The 25,840-nt window shown below is 47.2% G+C and overlaps 15 protein-coding genes across 15 annotated transcripts; 7 read left to right on the forward strand and 8 right to left on the reverse strand. All coding sequences in view use genetic code 12, as the record gives it.

Annotated features, from left to right (window-relative positions):
• Positions 1 to 49: 49 nt before the first annotated feature.
• On the reverse strand, positions 50 to 1,735 carry SEC9 (Sec9p; the record flags this gene model as incomplete). Its single annotated transcript, XM_001486821.1, has 1 exon — positions 50 to 1,735. One exon carries the CDS (start codon positions 1,733 to 1,735, stop codon positions 50 to 52), a length of 1,686 nt encoding a protein of 561 aa, XP_001486871.2.
• A 791-nt stretch (positions 1,736 to 2,526) lies between these two features.
• NHP2 (snoRNA-binding protein) lies at positions 2,527 to 2,982 on the reverse strand (the record flags this gene model as incomplete). Its single annotated transcript, XM_001486822.1, has 1 exon — positions 2,527 to 2,982. One exon carries the CDS (start codon positions 2,980 to 2,982, stop codon positions 2,527 to 2,529), a length of 456 nt encoding a protein of 151 aa, XP_001486872.1.
• A 114-nt stretch (positions 2,983 to 3,096) lies between these two features.
• PGUG_00250 (uncharacterized protein) lies at positions 3,097 to 3,882 on the forward strand (the record flags this gene model as incomplete). Its single annotated transcript, XM_001486823.1, has 1 exon — positions 3,097 to 3,882. One exon carries the CDS (start codon positions 3,097 to 3,099, stop codon positions 3,880 to 3,882), a length of 786 nt encoding a protein of 261 aa, XP_001486873.2.
• Positions 3,883 to 3,897: 15 nt separating this feature from the next.
• SEC26 (coatomer subunit beta) lies at positions 3,898 to 6,879 on the reverse strand (the record flags this gene model as incomplete). Its single annotated transcript, XM_001486824.1, has 1 exon — positions 3,898 to 6,879. One exon carries the CDS (start codon positions 6,877 to 6,879, stop codon positions 3,898 to 3,900), a length of 2,982 nt encoding a protein of 993 aa, XP_001486874.2.
• Positions 6,880 to 9,058: 2,179 nt separating this feature from the next.
• PGUG_00252 (uncharacterized protein) lies at positions 9,059 to 10,039 on the forward strand (the record flags this gene model as incomplete). Its single annotated transcript, XM_001486825.1, has 1 exon — positions 9,059 to 10,039. The coding sequence occupies one exon, from the start codon at positions 9,059 to 9,061 to the stop codon at positions 10,037 to 10,039; it is 981 nt and encodes a 326-aa protein (XP_001486875.1).
• Positions 10,040 to 10,184: 145 nt separating this feature from the next.
• Positions 10,185 to 12,314, forward strand: PGUG_00253 (uncharacterized protein; the record flags this gene model as incomplete). The annotated part of the gene is made up of 1 exon (XM_001486826.1): positions 10,185 to 12,314. The coding sequence occupies one exon, from the start codon at positions 10,185 to 10,187 to the stop codon at positions 12,312 to 12,314; it is 2,130 nt and encodes a 709-aa protein (XP_001486876.2).
• Positions 12,315 to 12,337: 23 nt separating this feature from the next.
• Positions 12,338 to 12,793, reverse strand: PGUG_00254 (mitochondrial 54S ribosomal protein mL61; the record flags this gene model as incomplete). The annotated part of the gene is made up of 1 exon (XM_001486827.1): positions 12,338 to 12,793. One exon carries the CDS (start codon positions 12,791 to 12,793, stop codon positions 12,338 to 12,340), a length of 456 nt encoding a protein of 151 aa, XP_001486877.1.
• A 113-nt stretch (positions 12,794 to 12,906) lies between these two features.
• Positions 12,907 to 14,217, forward strand: ECM42 (glutamate N-acetyltransferase; the record flags this gene model as incomplete). Its single annotated transcript, XM_001486828.1, has 1 exon — positions 12,907 to 14,217. One exon carries the CDS (start codon positions 12,907 to 12,909, stop codon positions 14,215 to 14,217), a length of 1,311 nt encoding a protein of 436 aa, XP_001486878.2.
• A 128-nt stretch (positions 14,218 to 14,345) lies between these two features.
• On the forward strand, positions 14,346 to 15,674 carry PGUG_00256 (uncharacterized protein; the record flags this gene model as incomplete). The annotated part of the gene is made up of 1 exon (XM_001486829.1): positions 14,346 to 15,674. The coding sequence occupies one exon, from the start codon at positions 14,346 to 14,348 to the stop codon at positions 15,672 to 15,674; it is 1,329 nt and encodes a 442-aa protein (XP_001486879.2).
• PGUG_00257 (short-chain dehydrogenase/reductase) lies at positions 15,671 to 16,600 on the reverse strand (the record flags this gene model as incomplete). The annotated part of the gene is made up of 1 exon (XM_001486830.1): positions 15,671 to 16,600. One exon carries the CDS (start codon positions 16,598 to 16,600, stop codon positions 15,671 to 15,673), a length of 930 nt encoding a protein of 309 aa, XP_001486880.2.
• Positions 16,601 to 16,654: 54 nt separating this feature from the next.
• On the forward strand, positions 16,655 to 17,557 carry PGUG_00258 (uncharacterized protein; the record flags this gene model as incomplete). Its single annotated transcript, XM_001486831.1, has 1 exon — positions 16,655 to 17,557. One exon carries the CDS (start codon positions 16,655 to 16,657, stop codon positions 17,555 to 17,557), a length of 903 nt encoding a protein of 300 aa, XP_001486881.2.
• A 21-nt stretch (positions 17,558 to 17,578) lies between these two features.
• PGUG_00259 (uncharacterized protein) lies at positions 17,579 to 21,013 on the reverse strand (the record flags this gene model as incomplete). The annotated part of the gene is made up of 1 exon (XM_001486832.1): positions 17,579 to 21,013. One exon carries the CDS (start codon positions 21,011 to 21,013, stop codon positions 17,579 to 17,581), a length of 3,435 nt encoding a protein of 1,144 aa, XP_001486882.2.
• A 68-nt stretch (positions 21,014 to 21,081) lies between these two features.
• TRS33 (Trs33p) lies at positions 21,082 to 21,711 on the reverse strand (the record flags this gene model as incomplete). Its single annotated transcript, XM_001486833.1, has 1 exon — positions 21,082 to 21,711. The coding sequence occupies one exon, from the start codon at positions 21,709 to 21,711 to the stop codon at positions 21,082 to 21,084; it is 630 nt and encodes a 209-aa protein (XP_001486883.2).
• A 558-nt stretch (positions 21,712 to 22,269) lies between these two features.
• WHI3 (mRNA-binding protein) lies at positions 22,270 to 24,039 on the forward strand (the record flags this gene model as incomplete). The annotated part of the gene is made up of 1 exon (XM_001486834.1): positions 22,270 to 24,039. The coding sequence occupies one exon, from the start codon at positions 22,270 to 22,272 to the stop codon at positions 24,037 to 24,039; it is 1,770 nt and encodes a 589-aa protein (XP_001486884.2).
• A 591-nt stretch (positions 24,040 to 24,630) lies between these two features.
• PGUG_00262 (uncharacterized protein) lies at positions 24,631 to 25,821 on the reverse strand (the record flags this gene model as incomplete). The annotated part of the gene is made up of 1 exon (XM_001486835.1): positions 24,631 to 25,821. The coding sequence occupies one exon, from the start codon at positions 25,819 to 25,821 to the stop codon at positions 24,631 to 24,633; it is 1,191 nt and encodes a 396-aa protein (XP_001486885.2).
• Positions 25,822 to 25,840: the final 19 nt, after the last annotated feature.

The raw sequence follows: 25,840 nt of genomic DNA on the forward strand, positions 1-25,840 counted from the left end.
CTGCATTACGTCAGCGGACGGCACATCCAATGCACCCACACTATTAACACTAGCGAATATTGTTCAACCGGGCGCTGTTCATGTGAACATTGATATCCAAACGGTCGGCATTTTCCTCGATATCCCGCAACCGGTTGTTCTGGCTCTCGACTTCCACGCCCATAGTCGATGCTGCGTTTTTCAATTTCTTCAGATACAATCCAATTTGGTCCAAATTTGCAGCCAATTCTTTTTCCATTTCGTCGTCTTCAGAGTCGTTTTCAAACTGGTACCGCTTAGCGGCCGCGAGACTCTGGTCGTCCTTGTACTTTCTGTGGATCTCTGAGTTTGTGGCGTTCAGAGTTATGCCCTGTTTAAGACGCTGTTCCGAGGCGTATGCACCCTGGCGATTGGTCTCTCGCAAGTATTTTTCCTGGGTTTTTTGCGCCTTAATTTTCTCTTCCTGTTGGCGAAGCCGTGACTTTCTGTTGAATGGATTACCTTGTGCTGGAATGAAAATGCTTCGGTTTAACCGTTTCAACTCATTGACCTTATCGTGAGCAATATTCGTCTGAGTATCTGCCAACAAAAGATTCTGCTCGGCATTATACAACCGCTCCGACTGCGACCCAAGCATGCCCATAGTATTAGTGGCCGATGCGTCGGCCTCCTGGGCCATTCGCAAAGTGTTGCGAGTCAGGGCCAAAGACTCTTGTTTTACAAACCGAATGTCTTGCTTGATACCCTCCACTTCTTCGTCTTCCGAGTTGACCTGTTCTTCCTCTGGAAGCTCATCTTCTACATTCAAGTCGTCTTCCTCGGGAAGAGCGTTCAAGTCCAAAGTAGCATCGTCTGGCGTCTGTTTCGGAGGCCGCCGCATATACAGCTGATTCAGTGGAATTGCGTTCAAGTCAAGCGACTCTGTGTCGGCATCTCGATCCGACGCAACACTTTTGGTTTTATAGGGAGAGGCAGCAGAGCCAGCTACCTGCGTAGCGCGAGCATACGGTCCATTCCGAGCGTTTGAGTTTTGACCATTTGCATTTGTGGCTTGTGCGTACGGACTCTTGGAAGGTCCAGAAGAATTTCCGCTCCTTCCAGCTCCATTAGAAGCGCTTCCATACGGAGAACTGGCTCCAGAATTACCATAAGGAGAACTGGCTCCAGCTCTATCATAGGGAGAATTACTAGCTCCAGCTCCATAAGGAGATGCTGAAGCTCCAGCTCCATAACCAGATGCTGAAGCCCCAGCTCCATATGGAGAGCCAGAAGCTCCAGATCCACCATTTTGAGTTCCATATGGACTTGAATTATTTCCATGATTTCCATTTTGGCCACCGTACGGCCCAGCCGAGCTTCCCGCAGAGCCATTTCCCACATAGGGATTACCACCTGGCCCCGTTCCGCCACTAGATACATTGGCATATGGATTCTGTGGAGCCAAACCTGGCTTTCTTGCCTGGCGTTCTTGGGCATATTCCCTGAAAGCTCCAAACTTTTCCTGGCGTCCCTTGTTTGATTTTGTGGATACACCGATCTTGTTGAGGTCTTCTACGAGCTCTGCCTCCGTCGGGTCTTTTTTCTTGAAAATTGTCTTGATACCCATGGTTGAGTAGTTTGTGAGGCGGAGCGAATTAGTATGACGTGCGGTGGTGCATGGGTGTGGGAGAGAGAGAAAAGAGACCAAAAGAAATACGGATTGAAGTGCCAGGGAAGGAGAAGAGTGGTGAAGACAAAAATGCGATTGGTGTGACATTGGGTTACTTTGGAATACTTTGGGATATTTGGAAGATGTACGTATTGGGAAAGTGTATTTAACCTTTGACACGTGGTCACGTGACACAGAACTCCAAAATGACCATCGTATAGTTTTCGATAACTGTCATTTCCATTTGATACCAATGCTTACCCCACCATAAACCCCGTCGTATTCTCCTCTTTCAATTTTCTCCATTTTTCTTTTCCTTTTTCTTTTTCTTTTTCTTTTCTTTTCTTTCTTTCTCTCTCTCCTCCTTCCGCATTCGGAAACTACCCCAGAAAATCTCATCTCATCGCGTAGTTGCAACTCTATGCTGGTGGTAGTCGAGGTCAGGCAACTTTACAAAAACTCGCATGCTGCGGAGGACCTCCAAAGTGAGCCTAAGCGACGAAAAGTGGCAGGGGAAGAAAGTATAGGCAAAAAATACCATTTTTCACAAAAAGTACTGTTGAAAGACGAACCCTACAAAAGTTCAGAAACCGATATGGAAGCAATAGAATTAGCAAAAGACACGGAAATGGACACAGAAATGGACATAATAGGTCCTGAACCAGACATAATAGACACCGAAATGGTGCTCTCAGAAACAAAAACTACAATAGAATCCAACGAGTGTTCGTGTGGTTATCTTCATGGAGCAGGCCAGGGATTTCACCATGACAAAACAGCCACCGGACTTGGGATACCATTGCTTCGCGGTCCCGACTGAACAGCAAAAACCAACTACAAATTACCTACATCGTCAGCAAAGCTTATTATCGTAGCCAATTCATCATGTCTTATGTTACCTACTCCAAACTGCTAATCTCCTTCACTACCTCGTCGTAGCTCTCTTTGTACTCATCGGTCTTGTCTGCGTTCTTCTTTGTCTTTCCTCCACCAGGAACCACCATCACACAAGAAGTGGGTCGTTTGGTGGCTCCGGCTGAACCCAAGTCTTCTTTGGAAGGAATGAAAACGTACGGAACACTCGAGTCTTCACACAAAACAGGAATATGTGAGATCACGTCGGGAGGAGAGATATCTCCGGCTATTATCACGAGTCCCTTCTCGCCTTTTCTCAATGCTTTGACCACTTCTTTGACTCCGCGCTTGACGTGTTTGGCCTTGGATGCTTTTTTGACGGTCTTAAGAATCTTTTTGTTCACTTTTTTTGGGGCCAACGGCTTGGCAAACGGCAAAATGGCCGCCATCCGCTTGTCGTAGTTGTCTTCTTCCTCGGAAACCTTGTCTTTTTTGGCCATGTTGCACTAGCTATGTCAAGATGAAAATTTCAAAAATCCAAAAATCGGTGCGCTTGTGCCGCGCACGCCCGATGAGATGCCCATAATCTCGTATCGTGGTTGTACTACTACACCATGCCGAGGGACCGCATTCCGTCGCGGGGCCAATTGCTCAAGCGCAAGCGTCCACAAGACACCAAGAAGGTGTATGGCGAAGTTTTGCTCGAAAATCATACTTCTGACACCGATATTTTTCAAACTCCGGAAAACGAAATCATGATCAACGGAATCAAGAAACTCAAATCCGGTCCAAAACAGACGGAAACGAGCCAGAACTCAGCAACAGTGTGCTTGTTGGTCTCTGCTACCGAAGCAGACTACTTGGTAAACGACAATTCGTTGGATAGCCACCTTAAAATGGATTTGAATATTGGCGAATTTTCCATCTCCAGTCCAATTGAAGGCTCAATTGATAGGTTTGTCTATATAAGTGGAGATAAGGTATGTGTGCTGCGGGCAGCTGTGTACCTCTCGTTTTTGCTTGCCGCGAGGGTCAGTAGCGTGGCTCGGTTGCAACCATTTACATTAAAATCGTCCAACTATTCACTCACTTTGGTGACGAAAAAACTCACAATTGCAACCCATAAATATTTGGTGGAAAATGCCGGTGCTGGCCGGTTCGAGTCTAGTACTTACGCATTGAACCCAGAAGCATCGCTTTTGTATGTCGCTGGCGACTTGGGAAGCTTGTATAACTTTTTGGTAGTGCTCACCAGTTCGTCCATTCTCGCTCCAGAAGAAGCACAGTTGTACCCAGCCGACATCTACGCCAACGTTAACAGTGCAGGTCTCTACAAACGGTCCCAGGAAAACGACACCCTTCTCAACTCGAAATCTCACGATATATTTCGTCATGTATAGCTTATTTTACACCTTTTAAACCTTTTGCACCTTGGCAGTCTGGTTGTTCTTCGAAATGGCCGCAACTCGATCTCCCAACGATAATGCTAATCCTTGTCCCTTGGATCTTATTCTCACATGACCAATGATTGGTCCGTCACTCTGCTGCTCAATGCACAAGTTGGCTAAAGCATCTTCTCCAAATGAGGATCGAGAATACAAATTGGCCGACAAGAACAGACACTCTTGTCCCACCACTGCTCCCGGAGTAAGACAATTCATGTTGGTGCCGGACATAAGAACGTCCAAGTATTCCTTCAACGACTTCATTTGCGACTTTATAGTGATCTTGTTCTCCCATTCAAATTCGTTCCACATCTTACGGAACGAACTTTCAGAGCACACCGCCGGCTTGATATAGTCCATAATATCAACGTGCACATCATTCAAGATGACAATTGTAGACTCATCCGAGTGCTGGCCATCGTAAACAATGTTACCAAAAATGACTCCGGTATCGGCAGAAGACACCTTAATTGTAGTTTGAACTTTGTGGAATCCATGAGGTCCAATGTTTGCACTAGCCGCTTTGTCGACCACCGTCAAATCTCCCAACGTAGCAAACTCTACCGACAAATTGCGCAATGTGCTTGTAGTCTGATTCACCAAAAGAACATCCAACACAACGTCGTATTGATGTACCTTAACATATGCTTCAGCATAGATTGGATCGGAGAAACCAGTCAATTGAAGAATCTTGTTTAATCTGGAACTCAAGTCTTCCTTCTTGTTTGCTCCCATCAAGGTAACATCTTCATTTTCGACGTTCCGAGCAACGTCCTTTTCGAGCTGACGGAACAAAATCAAGTCGTCCACCTGCTCTGCATTATCGTGGAAATCCTTGGCTTCAGCTTCTGCCTTGCGCTCCTCACTAATCTTGATCTGGCTTCTGAATGCATCCTTTGTTTCATCCAAGAAACTCTTCTGGATGAGCTCGACATCTTCTTCATCGGACAAATACTTGATACACGAAAATATTCTATCAGCGGAATCTTCGTCAATCTTCTTTGTAACATACGACGATTCTCCCAATCGCAAAATCAGAACCATTATTAAGAGTGCTTCAGCTTTCAATGCATTAACGAGTTTATCAGGAGTTTGAAGACGTTGTAATCTCAAAATCAACTTCACCAATGTACTAGAGAACACCAGGGCAAGATAAAAGTCGCCTCCTAAAAGAAGCTTGCGGACTGGAGGCTTTTCTTCCTCTTGGTGAACCACATCCACTGTCATTGCGTTTTCAGTGGCATATGTGCCATCTGGAAGAACCACTGGTTTCTTTGTCAGTTTACCAGATGATTCCTCTTCTTGTTCATTGTCCTTCTCTTGCAATCTTTTTTCGCTTGCAACAATTGGGACCTCTCCGATGCTGGAACGCAAATACTTCCAAGCTTCACGAATCAACTTTTCTTCTTCGCAGTATTCACCGATAATCCAGAACGAGCCACGGAAAACCTTACCTGACTTGACGGAGGGCAATGCATCGATCAATCTGGTGATAATCAGCTGTCTAAGATCAGGGAACTTTTCTACAACTTCCTTGACGAACGTGATGACCTCATAGGCAGCAGCGGTGTTGATAGTACCCATCGACTCGAGCAACAAATCAACAACACTAGCGGCCACCTCAACGAAGCGAATGGCCAATTGGTGGATAGCATTGATCAAAAGTTGTCTGTATTCAGCTGACTTTTCCTCCTCAGACAGCGAGCTCTTTTGAAGTTCTTTCTTCAAGAGTTTCACCACATCCTCCACGTTTCTGCTGGAGATCAACAGAAGAGTGACATCGATGGCCTTTTTGCGCACGTCCAAGTCTTGAGACGACAACACCCGTAAAATCTCCAACGAAAGGTCTTGGAGAACACCGGGATTGGCACGATTGAGGTCGTTGATACGCTCCAACGTGATGATTTTGACGTTGTTATCGGTCTCCTTAGTAGCCAAATCGACAAATTTGTTGGCTGCCAAAAGAATGTGGTGGGAGCTCGAAGACAACAGGGTCAACGAAATTGCTGCTTCATACACCACCACGTTCGAAGGAGACTCGATCACCTCTTCGAGAAGCTGAGTATACTGCGGTTTCATACTTGGATTGCGGGCAGCATCACGGCGCAAGAACTCGATGAAAGCAAGCTGAATCAACAGATCCAAAGTCTCGATCACCGCTACATTATCCTGGATATACTGGAGAGCAGCGTCGCGATTCAAGTCACCCAAACACACAAACGCATTACGCCGGCACACCGAGTCCAGTTCCTCGTACAAGAACCGGTACACCAACTCGTCAGCATCGGGAGCAAGATGCTCGGCTACTTTGTAGATGGAGTAAAGAGCAAACACAGCATTTTTACGAACATACGCATGACGATGTTCCAAGCATTGTCTCACGTTGGGCACCAAAGTCTCCAACAAATCAGGTTCCTTCAACTTGCTCAAAAATCTCAAGGTGTTTCCTCTAACATATTCGTTGGGATGTTGAAGATCACGCTGAATAGCATTGCACACCAAGATCATTTCCTGTCTCATTTTCCCCAGAGCATCGAGCTTGGGACACACTTCCCAGTAGAAGTAGAGCATTTTCTTGAGTTCCTTGTTTTTCAGCGGCATTACAAACCGAATAATATGCATCAACAAGTCGGGCAAAGGGTCACCATTGAGGATGGTGATCAAGATTTGTTTCATCGCTTCGATCTTTTCTTCGTCTTTTCCCTTCTCGAGGAGCTTGCGGAAGTCGTTGACCGATGCCTTCGACGCCCCATTGGGCTCGTAGATCATGGTGTAGCCTATATCCGACATGAGACGTGTTATTTGCGAGCGAATTGAAGAAAGGAAAAGGACATCTTTACACCAAGAATTAATATTCTCATTAGCAATAGCGCATCCATGCACCCGGTTATTCACTATACTATCATTACATTTCATCGGGGTTGACGAGAACCAACCGCGGCTCGTAAACATACTGCTCTGGATCGTGTGATTCTTCGTCAGAGCCTGCGGTGTAAGCTGGATGTTGGTAGTAACCGCGAACCTCGTCAATGCTTCCAGAAGAAGAGCTACTCACCAGATCAGCAACCAGTTCTGGTACCAGTTCCGGTATCAGTTCCGGTATCAGAGCCGCCAGCGACGTCCTCACCGACCTGGCTTCGTCCTCCTTAGACGAGGAGCGCACCGGGCTGCTGCTGCTGGAAGTTTCGACGGCAGAATTGCCGGAAGCGGTGACCGATGTAGAAGAGTAGATAGAGGCTCTAGAATCTCTTGCCGAGCCGTGAGTAGAAGCCAAGCTGGAACCACCCAAATAAGGTCTTGAGTCACCCACTTCGGCTGCCAATAACCGTGGTTGCAAATGACCGTGTTTTAGCTCAACTCCACTGGTTTTTTTCCTTCCTTGCGACACTCCAAGACGAAGATACCGGCCGTTGGAACTGGCCATACTGGCCCGTTTATCCACTGGGAGAATGCCCGTGGGAAGCTTCCACTTGTCCGGCGGAGAGTCGTTGACCGCAGTACCCATATACCTTCTTAGGGCCACTACGTATCGAGATTGTTCACCTTCACCTGGCTTGAGATCGAGGGTCCTTTTGAGGGTAGCCAAGTTGACGTTTTTGTTGGAGTTGGAGCTGTAGATGGAACTGAGCGATGTGGATTTACGGTGAAATGGAGGTGCTGCCAGCTGGGCAAATATATCGGATTGACGACTCATAATTCCACCAGAATTTTCGGTCAATGTGGTGCTGACTCCAGTTAGATTTGTGCTCACGGCTGAAAGTGAAGGTCTGTTGACGGGCACATCAGCCAAGCTTGTCTGCGAGGCCGCGGCATCGTCAGGAAAGTAGAAGTTGGATTTTGAAGGACTGTAGCCTGGCGACGGAACAGGAGAATCCGGCGATGGAACCACAGGAGAATCGAGCGGATATGGAGCCGAGGGTTCGTAGACATCGTAGGCATTAGCACTCTCAAAGGAATGCGACAGCGACCGCTGGGACAGAGACCGCTGGGAAAGTGACCTTGGCTGAGAAATAACCGGCAGTTGGAGTGAATGATTGGCCAGACGAACAGACAGACGAACAGACAGATTAGCTTCACTGGTTCGAGACAGCCACGACATATCAGCCATGTCTCTAGTTATGTCTCCCAAGTTTCTTGTATCCGTTGTGTTGTTTTCTGTGTTAAGTTCTGTGTTTCTATTCTCTCTAATTTGTGTGTCTTGGTCTTTTTGTGTGTTTCGATCTTTTTCTGTATTCTCACCAAACTGAAAATTGTCGATTTCCAACTCCAACGTCTGGATGATATCCGAGAGGTTTTCCCTCCTGTTTTCGCCATACAGTTCCTGGCCCAGAAGCGAGCCAAGGGACCGAACTGGTGACTGAATGGATGATTGGCTCGGTGATGGTTGGTGCCCAAATATCGACGTTTCGTGCTGAATCCGTGCCGGCAGCTCCAGGTAAAGCGTCAGCACCGGCAGGTACAGTTCAGAGGAGTTTGGGTCAGTTGCGGAGTGCTGGCGGTGGAGGGAAGTTGGACTCGAAAACTGGCTTGGGTTGGGTGTTGGTGAGTCCTGGTTATTGTGCAATTGTGGGCTATTTGGAAAAGTTCCGGGATAATTTCCTGGATTAGACGCGTCTTCAAAGTCGGGTGGGGGCTTTCGTCTTCTTGTAGGAGCAGGCAGAACGCTTTTTTCCGGCTGGGAAGCAGCAGCCTTGTTGTGGAGAGCCGTTCGTAAAAGTGGAGTTTCCAGGTCTGGGGCGTTGAAAATGGAGGAGAGACGGTGTCCGAGCAGCGACAGGCGCTTCTCTTTGTCTGGAGCCATTTTAGAGACTGGAGTGCACCAAACTGAAAAAGCGGTTTGGCCTAGTTTGAGATTTGGACAATGAGATTTTGGTGCGACAGTGAATTTTGACTGTGAGTTTTCGCGCACTCTTCATCTCTCCACCATGTCGAAACGTAAGTATTTGTTTTCAGCACTCCCAGCGTCCCACTAACCCCAGAACCTTCCGTGGACTATTCCGTCGCCAACCCCGACGTCATCACCAAATATAAGACCGCAGGAGACATTTCCAGCCGGGTTTTGGACCAGGTGAAAAAACAGGTGGTGGCCGGTGCCAAGGTGTTTGACTTGTGCAAAGCCGGAGATGCTTTGATGGAGGAAGAATTGGCCAAGATATACAACAGCAAGAAAGCTGCCAAGATTTCCAAGGGAATTGCCTTTCCTACGTGTGTGAACCCCAACCAAATTCCCGGCCATTTTTCACCAGTCAGTGACGATGACGAAGCAAACTGGACTTTGAAGGACGGAGACGTTGTCAATGTGATGTTGGGGGTCCAGATTGACGGGTTCCCAGCCATTGTGGCCGATACTACCGTGGTTTCCGGAGAGTCGAAGGTGACTGGTCAGAAGGCTGATTTGCTCCATGCTGCTTGGCTTGCTTCTGAAGCTGCTATCAGAACATTCAAGCCTAACAATCGTAACTGGGACGTAACCAATGTCGTGGACAAGGTGGTGAAGGATTTTGGATGCACGGCAGTGGAAAGTATGCTCACCCATAACCAAGAACGTAATGTGTTGTATGGCCCCAAAGAAGTCATTTTGAACCCCAATAAGGAAAACAAAAACCAGATGGACACCCACCGGTTCGAGGTCAACGAGGTTTACGGGTTGGATGTGTTGGTTTCCACGTCTGAAGACGGAAAAGTGAAGCCTTCCAATTTCAAGACGTCGTTGTACAAATTGACTGGAAACTCGTATGCGTTGAAGTTGAAGTCGTCGCACCAGATTTTGGGAGAGCTTAAGGCCAAGAGCAACGGTCCCTTTCCCTACAACGTGAGAAACCTCGACGATGCCAGAAAAGCCCGCATGGGGTTGATCGAGTGTGTCAACCACCAGGTGGTTTTGGCGTACGATATCATGACAGAAAAGGAAGGAGAGTATGTTGCGCAATTCTTCACCACCTTTGCCATTACCCCCAACGGAATCGTCAAGTTTACTCACCCAACATTTAACTCAGAGGTCTACGAAACCGACAAGACCATTGGCGACGAAGAAATCAAAAATTTGATCAGCGAGCCACTCAAAAAGTCTGCCAAAAAGAAAAAGGCCAAGAAGAACGACAGTGCTGCGTAATGGCCCCTGTCTCTACTTGCTAAATACACTCACTTACTAGATACTGTAGGACCCAACTCTGGGAAACTATTTGAATTTTCGCAAATTCGCATCTTTTTCGTTCAACATCCGTCTACTCTCTGCTAGTTCTTTGCCCAGCTCCAGCATGCAAGCTGACGCCAGCGAGTCTCCCGACACGTCCCAGGACAATAGCTATATGGCAAATAAGGACAATTTTTCCCGGGACGTTCACGAAAATTTCCACCAAAATTTCCACCAAGATCTTCATCCACAAATGCATTCACCACATGATTATTCCTTAGAGAAGTCCAAAAGACCGTACACGAAAAGACAAAAGGGCCAGCAGCCAAAGAGAAAGTCTTCTCGACTCATAGACAAGGATAGTGAGCCCAAATTAACCCTTCAACCAAGTTTAGCCATAACCGAGAAGACCAACCAAGTTGACGAAAATCTTATAAAAGGGGTCATACGGCGTGGTGGAGAACATGTCTTCGTCGAGCCATCCGTAGCGGAACCGCAGGCGGTGTATACGGGGTTCCCGCTCGAAGTTCCGCCTCCAGCAAAGGCTATGAAAAGTAGTCGAGGCGGTCGAAAAGGTGTGTCAGGACGAGCAGTTACTCCCGATAGTGACCTCGAGGAGAGACAAAAGTACTACCAGAGCCAGCTAGCACGAGAAGCAAAGCCAGAGCCCAGTTCTTTGCGGATAAAATTCAAGCCTTTGAGTCCGCCCGAGACCAAAAAGCGTCGCAAAAGAACTCACAACAAATTGGAAACGCCCAAGCAGCCCACCAGGGGCTCGTCAGTGACTCCAGCACTGGAGGGACGTCGCCTGATCCGAGGGTCGAAGCGGATAAAGGTGATCTCGCCCAAAAAACATGCCGCTACAAATCTCGCTCCGTCGTCCAACGGCACCATTACCGCAGCCGCCAGCGAGAGCGAACAGACGGGCGACAACGACGACTTCTGTAGTACGTGTGGAGGTTCTGGCGTGTTCATATGCTGTGATTCCTGTCCCAAATCGTTCCATTTTCTCTGCTGTGATCCGCCTATTGAAGAGTGTCCCGAAGATAACTGGAACTGTCGAGAATGTACTTCCAAGAACAACCCACGACCCACGTTCAACTACTTGGGTCTTTTCGGCCAGCTTGTCAACCACATCGTCAACAAGGACCCTGCTGAGTTCCAGCTTCCCAAACGGCTTCGAGAATCGTTTGTTGGTGTAGCTACCGACGAGGACGGCTCGTACACCGACGACCGGTTCAAACCCGAAATGTCCTTTAGTAAAAGAAACGGCTCTCAAATTCCTGGGTTCAATCGTGACGAGAATCTCGAAGTAGACTCGCTCTACGATAAAGATGGTCAACCACTTCTCTGCTACAAATGCAAGGAATCTGGACTTCCAAAGTCAAGAAATGGATGGAGAACAATGACATGCTGCGACTACTGTGGCACATACTGGCACCTAGATTGCTTAAGCGAACCCATGTGTGTTGCCAAGACCATGGGAAGCAAGTGGATGTGCCCCAATCACGCCGACCAGCTTCTCCCCAACTACGTTTCCACCAGAAGATTCAAGGACGCTACCGTGGTCGACGCTAGCATGCACAACCATTTTGTCAAGATAGCCACCTACAATTCTTTCCACATCAAGTATCGTGACCAGCTGTATATAAATGACGATATGAATGGGTCGGTGGCTCTTCAGGACTACCTCCGGTCTGAAGCTGGCGACGCCAAGGGCCAGGACAACCCCAACACTCAAGATGGAGATGTTCATCCCGACTTTAAGATTCCCGATCATTTGCAAACTTATGCTGGAGCCGGGGGAATCTACGCCAAGAGCGGAAAAAGGCTCAAGAAAGTGTTAACGTTGACCAACGAAGAGCAAATGGGCTCATTCGTTTATCGGGTTCCAGAAGAACTGATTCTTCTTGATTTTTTCACAAAAGTGAACAAGTCGAAAAAGGCAGATATTCTTCGCAATTTGCAGCCTTACGAGGACATGAGTCGCTTGGAAACGAATGAAAGCGAGCGGGACGGCGTCTTGGGTCTCATAGATTTTCGACAAGTGCAGAGCATGGAAAAGAAAGACAAGTCGATTGACTTTGCGGAGTTGGTGGAGGTCGCTACCAGCCAGCTACAATCGGAAAATTTTCAAAAGTTCTCAAAAAAAGACAAACAGCTCACTGAAGACGAGATCAGCGAGTTGGTGCAAATCAAGAAACTCATGCAAATCAAGGGCAAGAACCAGTTGATGGAGTTTTTGACTAGCTGAATGATGCATTTACTATGGGCTATTTACAATTCCTCACCGGCATGTTTCACGACGGGGATCTCTTCCTTGGGCACTGCCTTTGCCTCCGAGAGCGCTACAAGCTCCTTGAGAATTTTGTTTGAGTGCTTGTTGCTGCAATCAAGCTCTTGAACCGAGCCATCGGCATGATGAAGTATTATCTTTGTGGGACACTTGGCCAAGTCCTCCTTGGTTTTGGTGGCTATTCTGGTGAGTACGAAGTCTACGTCGTCGTTGTGGAATTTGAGAGTGGGGAGATTCTGTCTCCAAAACCGACGAAGTCCAAAAGCCGGTGCAAAGACGTTTTTCTGGATGAGCAAAAGTTCGATTTTTGTGTACTTTGGATCGAATTTGTAAGCTGTTTGAGGCGTTCCGGCGATCTGGTTTAGCCTCGCCGCCTGTTTCCATGTCCTGGAACTGGGAAGGCCCTTGAACATGGCAGTGCTTCCTACCTTGGCCATGATTGAAACAGTTGAAAATTTCGAGGCACAAAAAAAGTCGCGAATGTGCGCACGTGACTTGACTCATAGATAAGCTCAAGTTTAAATTTTCCTTGGGACAATTTGTGAAAAATATGGTTGTCAACAAAGGTATTCGATTACTATCCACCAAGGCTGCGAGATTTGTACCCTCGGGGGGTGTGTATCCCAAAGGGTTTGTGGTTGGAGGCATTCACTGTGGAGTGAAAAAGGACGGAAAGTCGCCAGATTTGGCAGTTTTGCACAACACTTTTGGCCAGGATGCCAATGCTGCCGCTGTATTTACGAAGAATAAGTTCAAAGCAGCTCCTGTGCAAGTGCTGGCAGCCACAATCAAGCAAAAAAATGGCGTGGGTATCAATTCCATCATCGTGAACAGTGGGAATGCCAATGCTGTTACAGGTCAAAAAGGTATGGAAGATGCCAGAGCCATGGCTATGGTTACGGATTCTGTGTTTGGGGACCATAAGGACTCTACCTTGGTGATGTCTACTGGAGTTATTGGAAACAAGCTTCCAATTGATAATATACTATCAGGTATACCCAAATTGGAACTGCAAGTAGGTGACTCCCACGACCACTGGTTAGCCTGTGCCAATGCAATTTGCACTACTGATACGTTTCCCAAGCTTGTTAGCAAGAGTTTTGAGATCAATGGCAACACATATACCATGGCTGGTGTGGCCAAAGGCGCCGGTATGATATGTCCTAACATGGCCACATTATTGGGATTTTTCGTCACAGATGCTCCTGTTTCCGCCAAAGCTCTCCAGCAAATCTTGTCGTATGCCACAGATAGATCGTTCAACAGCATTTCTGTCGATGGAGACATGTCCACCAACGACACGATTGTGGCCATTGCCAATGGAGCTGCTGGAGGTGACTTGATCGACAACAATTCGTCATGTGCGGAGTCTTACTTTGAGCTTCAGAAGGAGGTGACATCTTTTGCTCAAAAATTAGCACAATTGGTTGTTCGCGATGGTGAAGGTGCGACGAAATTCATCACCTTGAAAGTCAAAGATGCTCTTTCATACAAAGACGCCAAGTCCATTGCTTCCTCAATTGCCAATTCCTCCTTGTTTAAGACCGCCATGTTCGGCAAAGATGCCAATTGGGGCCGTATTTTGTGTGCCATTGGCTACTCTGACGTCAGCACTGCTCAGTCCATTATTCCCGACAGAACAAGTGTAACTTTTGTCCCCACAGACGGCCTGGAACCATTGCCTTTACTTGTAGATGGCGAGCCTGAGTCTGTGGATGAAGCACGGGCAGCGCAGATTCTTGAGTTGGAAGACCTCGAAATCGAAATTGACCTCGGAACTGGAGGAGGCCAGGAAGCCAAATTCTGGACCTGTGACCTCAGTCACGAGTACGTTACCATCAACGGCGACTACCGGTCGTGACGAAAGACGAATGGCCATGAACTGAAAGAAAAATGACCGATATAAAAGTGAAGGTTTAGACTGCATATACCAACCGTTATACTTCATAAGTTCAAATCTCAACTCTAAATCTCAATCACCTCTCCACCATGCCAGACGATTCCTGTCTCATATCGGACTTGCCCTATGTCGAGTTATCCCAGGGAGTGTACAAGGACGTCTATGGGCTTCTTGTAGGAATAAAAATGGATACGGCACCCAAACCTTTAAGACTCGCAATTACTGATTTTACCATGAACGAAAAGATAGGTTTGTATAACGCGATGGACCTTCCTGGAGGTCACTTGGACGCGTTGCAAGTGTTCCAGGTGGACGCTTATGTCAATAGATTCCAGGTGTTTTTCCAAATGTACCGAAATGTGTTCAGAGAGGAACTCTTAGAGCACGGGTCCACCTCCGAAGATATGATTCCATTGTTTCACCAGCTCTGCTTGGTCAAGGTACGGGTTCAATTGAAGAAATACGACGACATATTGGAAGGGAGACTTGTGAATATAGCTTTGGCGGATGGAAACTTGCGACACCAGAATTGGTCTCGAATACTTGTTCAACTAAATCAACTTTACCCACAATTAATTCATGAAAACCAAACAAGATTCGATATGGTCAACCGTCTACTTGGAAACCCTGTGCTGAAAACCACTGAAACCTCGCTGTCGGAGCTGGTGGTCAACAGAACCGAACAACCAGCACAGTCGCAAATCAAGCTCGAAGCCGCTGCCGAAGCGGAGTCCTTACAATTTCCAGACCGCCAGCCCACTCCACCTCTACACTCTACGGGGTCGTCTCAGGACCCTAGTGACAGCGATAATGACGATAATGATGAAATACACCACATTTCTTTCGACAATGCTCAGCAAGCCTACAATACAGCCCAGTCCAACATTTCCACAAACAGCTCTGTCGTCGAAACCGAGGTGCCTGCCAGTAACCACCGCGCCATAGTAGAGGATGTAGTCCCCCTGTGGACGGTCTCTCGTCTTTTAAGCGCCAAGGAAGAGGACGTCGCTGGCCGCACTATAACCGTCAATGCGTTTGTAGTGGCTACGATTCCAGACGACTGGACGCTTGTTTGTGGAAAGCAGTACTTCCAGTCGCGAGGAAATAGCGTGGAGTTGGGAGATCCGTTCTACAGATCGTTGGAAATAATAATTTCAGATCACCGACCCCATTCGCAAGTTCTCGACCCAGAAACTGCTCTTTCCGTGAGACTACAAGACGACGATTTGGAGCTGTTTTTCAACAACGCTTCCGTCGAGTACAACTATACCCACATGGGCGGCCAAGCAGCTACATTGAAGTACCCAGACGAGCCATTGCAATTGCATCTATACAGAAAAGACGTGAAGATTTCCTACAACATGTCGATGCCGATGTGGTCGGCCCGCGGCTTGTACATGAACGATCTCGTTGGCTAATTGAGTTGGTCAGCTGCATAGGTGCTCATACTGGTGTCGACTCCCGTCATACACCGAACAACTTCAGAGACCTGCCATGGAAGGCCACGGTAAAAAGGCAACAAATTGGTATAAAGCGGCCAGCGTACTTCGCCTCTCTGGCCCATAAGAATGGCTGTGACGATTCCTGCTGCCACATCCGTAGGTTCAAGCTGCGGAGCTATCCACGACGGAGTGTGGACACCCAGAAACATCCCGGTCCGAATTTGACCAGGACAAATTAATAGCGTTTTGATTCCTCGGGGACTGGTCGACGGAGGTCCCAATTCGTACGTGAGCGACTCGTGCAATGCTATAAGTCCTGCTTTACTAGCACCGTAAGCAGAAAGCTGGGCGGGAGACATGTATCCCAATACCGATGCGACGGTGACGATATAGCCTCGATGCTCCGCTATCATATCAGGAAGAAAAGCCTTCACGGTATAGAAACAGGCGGTCAAATTGACCGCTATAATGTGTTCGATTTCTTCAAATGTCAAATCAAGCACATTTTTTCCACTGGTAATTCCGGCATTGTTCACAAGAACGGTCACAATCCCAACATCCTTGAAGATTTTCTTTTGGCACTCCAAAACCTGGTTCTTGTCGCTCACGTCGCACTGATAGAAGTATAATCCTTCTCTTTCCGGCGGTGGCTGGACATCCATAACCACTACTACGCCTTGCAACTTGATCACCTGACAAGCTAACTCCCATCCCAACCCATGGGATCCACCAGTCACAAGTACAACATCCATTTTTGGGTCGTACCGGTGTCCGAGAAAGCGGGATGAAAGCACCCCAAGCCCATTGCTAGCACGACATGCAAATGAAACGATCGACTCCGGATCCATAGACCTACTTTTGGGTGCAAAAACCTTTAATCTAACAGACTGCACACAAGCCATTTTATTCGCGAGACTTCACCTAAATATTACGTCAGGCGAATTATCCAACGGACCATGTCTGTTTCCCGCCCCAATGTGCTTCGAGTCAAGCGGAAAAGAGGTCAGGATCCTCTCCAGGCGCTCGTGCTTGAGAATGTTCCCGCTTCCAAACGTTCAAAACAAAACACCCCTGCCAATTCGAGACCAGGTACTCCATTGAGAACTACCCCAACTTCCGGGGGTAGCAGCTACTACCTCTTGGCCCTGGCCGGGACCTCGGAATTAGCTGGCGATGCGGTCTTCTCAGTACTCGCTGAAGACGTGGGGGCCCTGAAAAAACGAAAATTTTACCTTCCAAAATCGCTGTGGGAGGACCCAGCAGTTCCCGATGAGCTCTCAGATATGGTACAGTCTTTTTTGGATGTCAATGGCTCCGAAAACAATTCCAGTCATAAACGAAGGACAAGAAACCGTAAGGAAAATGCTGAGAATTCTGCTCCTGTTGAAATTCCTAGCGAATATGTTTATGATACCTACCACCTTTCGGAACCGATGACATCGGCCAACCATCCTCAATCCCAGATCGGTTACGTTCGTTTTTTCGACGAGGAAAACGACTTGTACCAGTCCGATGAGGAAGACGATACGGCCCATAAGGTGTATTCCGACGACGAGGATTCCAATGCTGAATCTTTCTACCAAAACGATTATCCCAGCGACGAAGATGCCGAGGGTTTGGACCCAGAAGTGATACTTCAGGATGGAGAAGAGGCACCAGACGAGCTCGGAAATACCGATGAACTTTACGAAAACTTCTTTCATGGCGACGATAGCCCAGTAAACTTTGTTGAAGATGGGTCTGAAAGCGAACACGAGCAATTTGAACGACAACGGTTTTTCGCCCATGACGAAGACGACGAAGTGGCATTGCACCGTGATAAGATTTTCGGCAAATTGCAACGTATGATTGACGAATGATGATTCTATGTACAGCTAAGACTAACTGAAGAAGTACTTGCTCTTTATCACATCTTCGATCTGCAAATCTCCCCTCTGTGGAGCCTCAAGAAGCCTTACTCTTGTGAAAACCGGAGTCCAGGTTTTAATACCTATGGAGCCATTTTTCACCTTGGTGGGATCGTCATATTGCATAAGTTTGCCAGCCATTTGGTGGTACAATTTCGGTTTGTACTTTTGGAGCAATTCTTCCACCTGAGAATTGTCGGCTAATTCTCGTCTGAGAGCCCTATTGGTGCCGCTACTGGTGTGTCTATTTTTGAGTCCCCGAAGCACAACCAATTCCCGAACTAAAGACGCATTGGATTCATTTTCAAGCCAGACTAGCTGGTATGAGTTCCGAACGGTATTTTGCATATCCTCCAACAACGACTCGACAATGGGAGCAGAATAGAGTCTGGCAAACTCTTCCCTGATTATCGTCGATAACCGTTCAATGTCTCTCGAATGGGTCCAAAAAGAATCATGAACAGCCACAAACGCTATATCTTCCGCCTTCGCTGCCAAACAAGTCATGAACATATGTACAGAGTCAAGCGAGTGGATAAAGTTGGGTGCAACTCCGTTCAATTGACGCTGGATATCCACCGGCGAAGGTTTTGTCCATTTCTGAAGAGAGAACCTTTGCAATGATGTTTCCAAGATCTGTCGTTGAGGCTTGAGGTAGATTTGTACAACAGGAAAGCCACTAACTGAAGTCCACATCATGGGCCGGTAAAACTTGTTGAGGAAAAAGTCCACCTCGATATTTTCCGACTCCAACGAAACCAAAGTTGCTTCATCCCACGACGAAATGATCCTATAGCAGTTGAGAAGTAACCAGTCCTGTAGCCTTCTGGCACCACTGAAGAGCTCGGAGATGGAATCCAACACCATTTTTGAAAGATAGAGGGCGATTTTATTTTGGTGAGTTTTGACCTCTTCTCGAATTTTAGGTTCTAGCTTATCGGCCAGGTCTATGACATCACTGATCCTGTTTCTTATCTGTGCTGCTGCTCCAAATGCCGTTACTCCATAAACACTGGTCATTACGGTTTGTTTTATGAGTTTTCTGGAGAGTAGATGTTTGGCCAATGAAGATGTAATATTGGGTTCGTCAGCTTCACTCTTGAGTACCTTTTGAGTTACTATCTCCAACACCGCAGAGTACACATCCTGACGTACACCATTATCTTTTTCACTCGGCATTACATTCACAGATTGGGCCCCCAATTTATCCGCTCCAAGTGCAGCATAGTGCTGAAGACCATTACACGAACCATCCAAAGAAATTGGAAGTCGACAAGGATAGTCGTGGACACTTTTTCCTTCGGCGATATACTTTTGAAGCTTTGCAAATTCAAAACACATTGCTAGGGTTTGCCAGGGCTTTTCAGCTTTCTGCCACCAAACTTCACCAAACGGATTTTGTGCACATTTCAAAATAGTTTCCATGTTATCAGCAACAAACTTTAACCTGCCATCAAGGCTCAACTTGTCCATGCCATAATGTGCTGCTAATTGGTAACGGAGCCATTTATCTCCATCAGGTCCCAAGGGCTTAGAATGCCAAAATGTTAGTAAAGATCTCACGAGATCACTTTGATAATGAGAGAGGACAGATACCATAGGGTATGCCCGGCTACGGAAATCAAGTTGGTGAGGAAGATACACCATATCTCCATTAGCACCAAATGCTCGAGCTGCCTTGAGTAGCGTTTCCAACTCCACACGAAGACCTTTCAAGTTGTGGAATTCCTGCAACCTTTTTTCTCGTTCTTTCTTGACGTTTTTCAATGCAATATAATATTCCGTTTCCGAACCAAAATCTTTCCGTGATGGGTTTGGAGGAATATTAACTTCCATGGATGATACTGGTGGTACTATATTCAACATTCCATCGCTGCGTTGCATTGCACTTGAAAATACCTCTAGCATAGACAAGTTGACCGCCCAAGCCTGGGAGCCAAGATAGTCAAGGCCCTTGAAAGTGGACTGTAGCTGACTGGTACGGTTTGCTAGGCGAAGATATTGCAAGGATTTTTCAGTAAAATCAGAGTGCAAAATTGGCTGCAAATCTCCAAGGTACCCACCTTCGTCTGGAGAAGTCCAGTTACGAGCGGGAACTAACATGGGAAGCAAAATGGATGTTGTTTCCGGCATTTCTTGTCTGCCTTTAAAATCATACACAAGAAACGGATGTGGAACTATGGTGCCAACTTGGCGATATGAGGTTGAATCCGGCGACTTGATCATCAGAAGAATAAATGCTTGATTCTTGGAGAATGCACCCTTGGAGTCCAAGAGATAATGGGTGTTTTTAGGAAACGATTTGTACACTAGTTGTGGTGGAATAGTACAATTTTCAATGGCCAACTTGACCAAATGGGAGAAGAGCCTTATACCATCTTCTTTTGTGAAAACAGTGAAAAAATGTTTGCGAAAATTAGCAAACTCTGGCTGGGAAATTACAAGATGATTAAAAGAGTTCACGATTTTCTCCACCACTCGAAACAGCTTAGCGTACCCTTTATCTGCTCGAACACAGAGCGAGTGGATGGTGTTGACAACAACAGTGCATATTGTAGGTTTAGGAATTAGTTCAAGTATACCGGAATATGTGTGTAACACTTCGTCACTAGAGTGAGCTATTGCGTTCTCCAACTCCTTTGTCCACATATCAATCAAAAGTGAATGGGGATTTCGTTTCAGAACCGCTCGTTTTACCAACGAGGTGCAGTGTGCTTCCACATAGAGTTGTCGCTGTGTATTATGGGCCAAATACTCGGACATGAATTGTTCCTTTTCTGCCGGTGAAAGTTCCTGGTAAATTTGATACATAGGTTCCTCGGTTCCATATTTCAGAAACCTTGTAGACGATATATAGTCACACAAGTCCTTAAAGTTCATTACGGCACCTTTGACCAGTGCCGTCTCGGTCGCAGGTAATGGTGAAATTTGGAACTTTTCATTTATGGAAGCCGCAAATTCATCTATGGCAGAAACGAGTGCCGGCGAGGTTCGGGGCAGCTGGCGTAATTGCTCGAGGCAATTGACCAACTTGGAAGCAATTGTGTTTGTATTGTCATTTTTCTCACTCTTTGCAACATTTGAACTCGAAATTTCATCGGCAATATATTTGATATCTTGAAGGTTTAGTCGTGGTCCCGCCTGCTGCAAGTATGTGGCGAAGAGATCGAGACAAGCAATGTATACGGGAAGCGACTTCTGCGATGTGGTTTTAAGTTTAAGGTGTCGCAAGTAGGTGCGAGCATCGGTGATATTTTTCGTTGCAACGGCATGGAAAAAGTTGTTGACGATGTACCTGGTTTTGAACGACGGTCTCGATGGTGGCAGCGGAGTCAGAAGATGCAAATGGAGGTGTGGTTTGGGGGCGGTGGTCAAATAACGATTGAGCCGAAATGGGCATCGGATCATGTAGGTAATATCGATGCAATGCAATGCGATGCGAAATGTCAAAATGCAGTTTTCGAGCGTGGTTTTATTTAGTTATTTATCGACGTTTGGATGTTAAATGTCACTGCTGGAAACTGTGAGATCTCGGCACTAACTCCGCTTTCCACTCCAAAACTATAAAGTATACCCCTTATGACTCCACATGGATACCACAAATATGTGTGCGCTTTAGCTAACGTATCTGCAGTTCCCTTGGAGCTGCTTAGATGAGCTATCATTCTATGACCATTGTCTACAAGCACAAACGTTCCCCTGTGGTTCGTACGCAAGTTATCCATCTGCTTGCCGTACAACGCCTTCCATACATCGCGACAAACAAACTTCATTATGTCGAGAATATCCACCACTTTTCCACTGGACGGTCCAGAAAATGCTTTATATGCCAAAAGGTCGGCGAGCCGTATTCCAAGGTTATATCCACAGTTTTCTATTCGGAGCGTCACATCATCACTATTAACGAGCTGTGAGTTGACCGCAGCCACCGAACCGGGAAAATCATTGGGAATCAGTGAAAGTTTCAGATCCACACGAGTAGCAATATCCGCGTCCGAATCACGCCCGGAAGTCTCCAGGAGCCTGCTGGACACACGGACCGCGGTGGGAACCAATTCCTGGACGAGAAAGTCTAAGCATGCGGCATTGACGTTGGCGTCGTTCATGGGGAGATAAGTGGGCAATTTCGAATCACATGTACTCTCACGTGATATGAGGCGCGTGACGTGAAGGCTGCACGTGCTTGTGCGACGCACCGGCACGCCCGTTGGCCGGGTAATCCGCCCCCCAGCCCGCCCCACGCCAGCCCAAACGGTACTAGCGACCGGTCGCCAGCCATTATAATTTTTTTGGTAGTGCGGACTGCACCGCAAATTTGGTGCGACAATTAAAAAATTAAAACCTTTGTGTCAAGGTGTATATACAGTCAACAGTCAGAAATCCTATTGCAAAACGCTTTGAACCATCATCAAGATCCGTGCTACCGACATCCTCAGTCCCCAAAGCTCATCCAATCCTCGTTTTTTCGCGTGTATCTTGCGTGCGAATCCTATTTTACTTGTTGCATTCGGTGTTGTTTTTGGGTCATAAATTGCCACAATTGTTTATAACCCAAACCTAATCAACCTACCGGTCATTGCTTCCTTATTGACCCTCCCCCAACCATTATATTTTAGCATCGACCTCCCGGTCGCATTTTGCATAACCACTGCATTGAACCCATAATGACGTCCGAGGGACCGTATTCCTTGGTGGCATCGAAGGGTTCACTCATGAACGAAGCGGCGTTTCCTCCACTTCCGTCGTCGTCGGCCCATGTTCCCCCTCCACTGCATCAGCCATCATCTCAACCCCACCAGCAACAGCAACAACAACCACCCCAACAACCCCAACCGCCTCAAAAGGGCCAATTGGGCCATATCGTTCTCAGTAATGTGCCATTGGATATCTCGCCTCGAGAAGCCGCCGCAATTTTTCTGTTGGTGTACGACGATGTAGAGTCCGTCGAGGTGTCTGAAGACCACAAGGTGCACGCCTGGTTTAAATCCGCCACCACCGCCGCTACAGCCGCACGCATGCTCGATGGCAGGGCTATTTTTGGCGCATCACTTGGTGCCATTCGAGCCGAATATGATGGGTCAATGGCTGCTAGCACCGCGACCTCCGGTGTTGGTTTGTCGTCCATGCTTGGCTCGTTGCGGTTATCCAATTCCGGCTTGCCGCCTCTCTCCATCCAAACCAACCAACAACCCCAGCAGTTTGGTCCCGAGTCCAGCTCCGCGGCCCTGGCCGGTCCTCCTACCTCGGGCCACAGTTTCGAAGCATTCCCCAAACGCCTGAGCGTGGGAAACCAACGGTCTCGGTTTCTTTTCAGCGATCCGTTCACATCGGGCGCCCCTGCATCGGCATCTGGCGGTTCTGGACCGTCCATTGATCTTTCTGATATTACCGGAAAGTCGCTTTTGCTCATGGAGTCTCAAAGTGACGCTCGAGAATACGATAACCTTGTGCGCGATCCCTGGCTGGCGTCCGTGGGTAACCTTCCTGCGGCCTCTGCGCCCCAGACTCCTGGAATGTCTTCGTCTTTTGACTGGACCTCCAACCCAGCGTCGTCTGACCGTCGGAGAACCTCGTCGGCTTTCTTCAGTGGCTCAAACAATATCCACCCTAACCTTTCTAATGGAGTCATACCAATGATGCAAGGACTTCCTTCGCAGTTTATGGATAATCAAAACTCTCAGGGCCAGTCCCCACAGAACCAAGGACCTGGTCAAAGTGTCAGCCAATCAGCGGGCGCTGCTTCCCAACCTTCTAAAAGCCAAGGAATGAACCCATCCCAACCACAAACCTCCACCGGTGGCCAGTCAGCACCTTCGTCATCTCAACAAAACCAAAGACAGCCTGCTGCCCCCACGCTATCCACCACGGGAACGCCTACATCTCAGCCTCAATCTCAATCTGGACAGTCTCTGCCTCCAGTGTCTGCTCAAGGTGCACAAACCAGTCTGGGACGCAAAGATGTTCCTGACTTGTCGCTCCTCGCCCGTGTACCGCCTCCAGCAAATCCCGCGGACCAAAACCCTCCATGCAATACTTTGTATGTTGGAAACCTTCCTCCAGACGCTACCGAAGCCGAACTTCGGGCACTTTTCCTGCCCCAAAAAGGGTTCCGGCGTCTTTCATTCCGCACCAAAAACCAGTCTTCTGCTGGCCCCAGCAGTGCTACTAGTCATAATCATGGGCCCATGTGCTTCGTTGAGTTTGAAGACGTCGCCCATGCAACCCGTGCTTTGGCGGAGTTGTATGGACGTGCACTTCCCCGTCCCAACGGAAGCAATGGCAAAGGAGGAATTCGGTTATCATTTTCGAAAAATCCATTGGGAGTTCGTGGACCAGGAAACCCCCGTCGAAGTTCGGCTAATCAGGTACCAGGAACAGGTACATCTACCACCAATGCCAATGGCGTGAGCTATGGGTTCCAGTACCAGAAATAAAATAAGAACTCGGCAGTTAATTTCAATTTGTTGCTTAGTGTGTAATTTAAGTGTGTATTATATGAGATCAACTAATTCATGTATAACGGAGACTCAATGTAGGTCAAAAGTACAAGATGAGTGGTCATTGATCAAAAAAGTTTGTTCAAATCTATTAACTAGCTTTTAGCCAAATTCACGACTTGACTTCGAAGATGCTACGAAACTAGAAGCCAAAAACAAAAACTTCATCTCAACTTTAGGCTTGAAACAAAATGAACTGACAAATAATATTAGAGGGCCCGGCGATACTTTATAAGCTTCGTATATACATTTATACATATGAACCTAGCTTCATTAACCTAAGATTCTGCAATTTATCAGTTTATGCCTTTCATATTCGTCAACCATAGACTTCAAATTAATGAAATTATACCTTGTCATTAATCTTAAAATACAATTCTCCATGACAGCTGTATCTTCTTTCATAACCCAAAATCTCAAGACTTACCAAAACCACATTCTTCTCATAACTCATAACAGTGAAAAGAGAAAAGACTTCATGTCATGACTCTTCACTCACAATTTCCAAACCATATATTGTCACCAGATTCAACTGTACCTTCGTTCGTTAACTCGTAGCAAGTCTCCGGGCTTGGCCCACACTTGTGTCAACCACTGAGACTTCAACAACTCATTGCACCCTAGACGTTTGTTATTGTCTGGGTGAAGAAGTTTAAGAAGTTCCACTCTGGCATCGTAATGAAGCTTGCGAAACACCCCCAAAGCAGGATTGGGCTTGGTACTGAAAGTTTTATCGTCCATTTGCTGGGCAACGTCAACCAAATGTCGTTGGTTCATAGGGTATAGTTCCGCGTACTTGACGTAATTTTTGTTGTCGGTGGTGGCATTGGTCCATGGAACTGTCATAATGGAGATGTTAAAGTAGAAAATGCCTAGCGACCAGCAATCGAGTGATTTGAAGTTAATATTCGTTCGAATCTCCAACATGGTATCTTTCTCGCAGTCGGCAGAATCCAATGCGGCTTCGAATTTGAAGAGTTCTGGTGCTTTGAAAGAGTTGGTTCCACAGCATACGGACTGTCGGGTTGCGAGAACCAGGTTCCAGAGCTCCTCGGGGTCGGAATTTAGATCGAGCGAGTAACCGAAATCGGAGATTTTGATGCATCCTTCATCGTCGATGAGACAATTTTCCGGCTTCAAATCTCGATGAACAATATTTTTCGAATGAAGAAATGCGGTGCCGCGAACAATCTGCTTGAATATGGCGTCTCGGAGGTTTCCTGGAATATCGTTTTTGTTTCGGCGAACTTCGGAGAGAAATCCCAAAAGATCGCCCTGGGCAAAGTACGGTAATACGATAGCCAAAGTGCCATCATTCGGGTCCTGTGCCAACGCCACCGCCACACACACGTTCTTGTGGTGTCCACGTTTCATATTGAAGTACTCTCGTAACACCTGGTCATGGTAAGTTTGGAGATTTTCAGACTCCGGTCGCTTGAGATATTTGATGACAAAAGTGCCCACTTTTTTTGCATCCGTGGCCTTGTAAAGCACGCCACAAGCACCTTCATACAAAGGCTTGGTCGAGAGCTTCACGTAGTCCTTGCCAATGGCCACCATGTCGTCCATAGCGTCACCGGCGTCACTTTTCGTGGGCAGCGACATCGTCATCGGATCCGAAACCGGACTCATTGGGTCGATATCGAGCCCAGAACCATTCCTGGAGATCCTCGGGGACACCACAGGCGTTTCCGGCAGCTTACACGAGTTCAGCAACATTTTTTGACGGACATTGGTC

The sequence above is a fragment of the Meyerozyma guilliermondii genome, genomic scaffold (genome assembly GCF_000149425.1).
Source record: "Meyerozyma guilliermondii ATCC 6260 scaffold_1 genomic scaffold, whole genome shotgun sequence".
Lineage (NCBI taxonomy): Eukaryota > Fungi > Ascomycota > Pichiomycetes > Serinales > Debaryomycetaceae > Meyerozyma > Meyerozyma guilliermondii.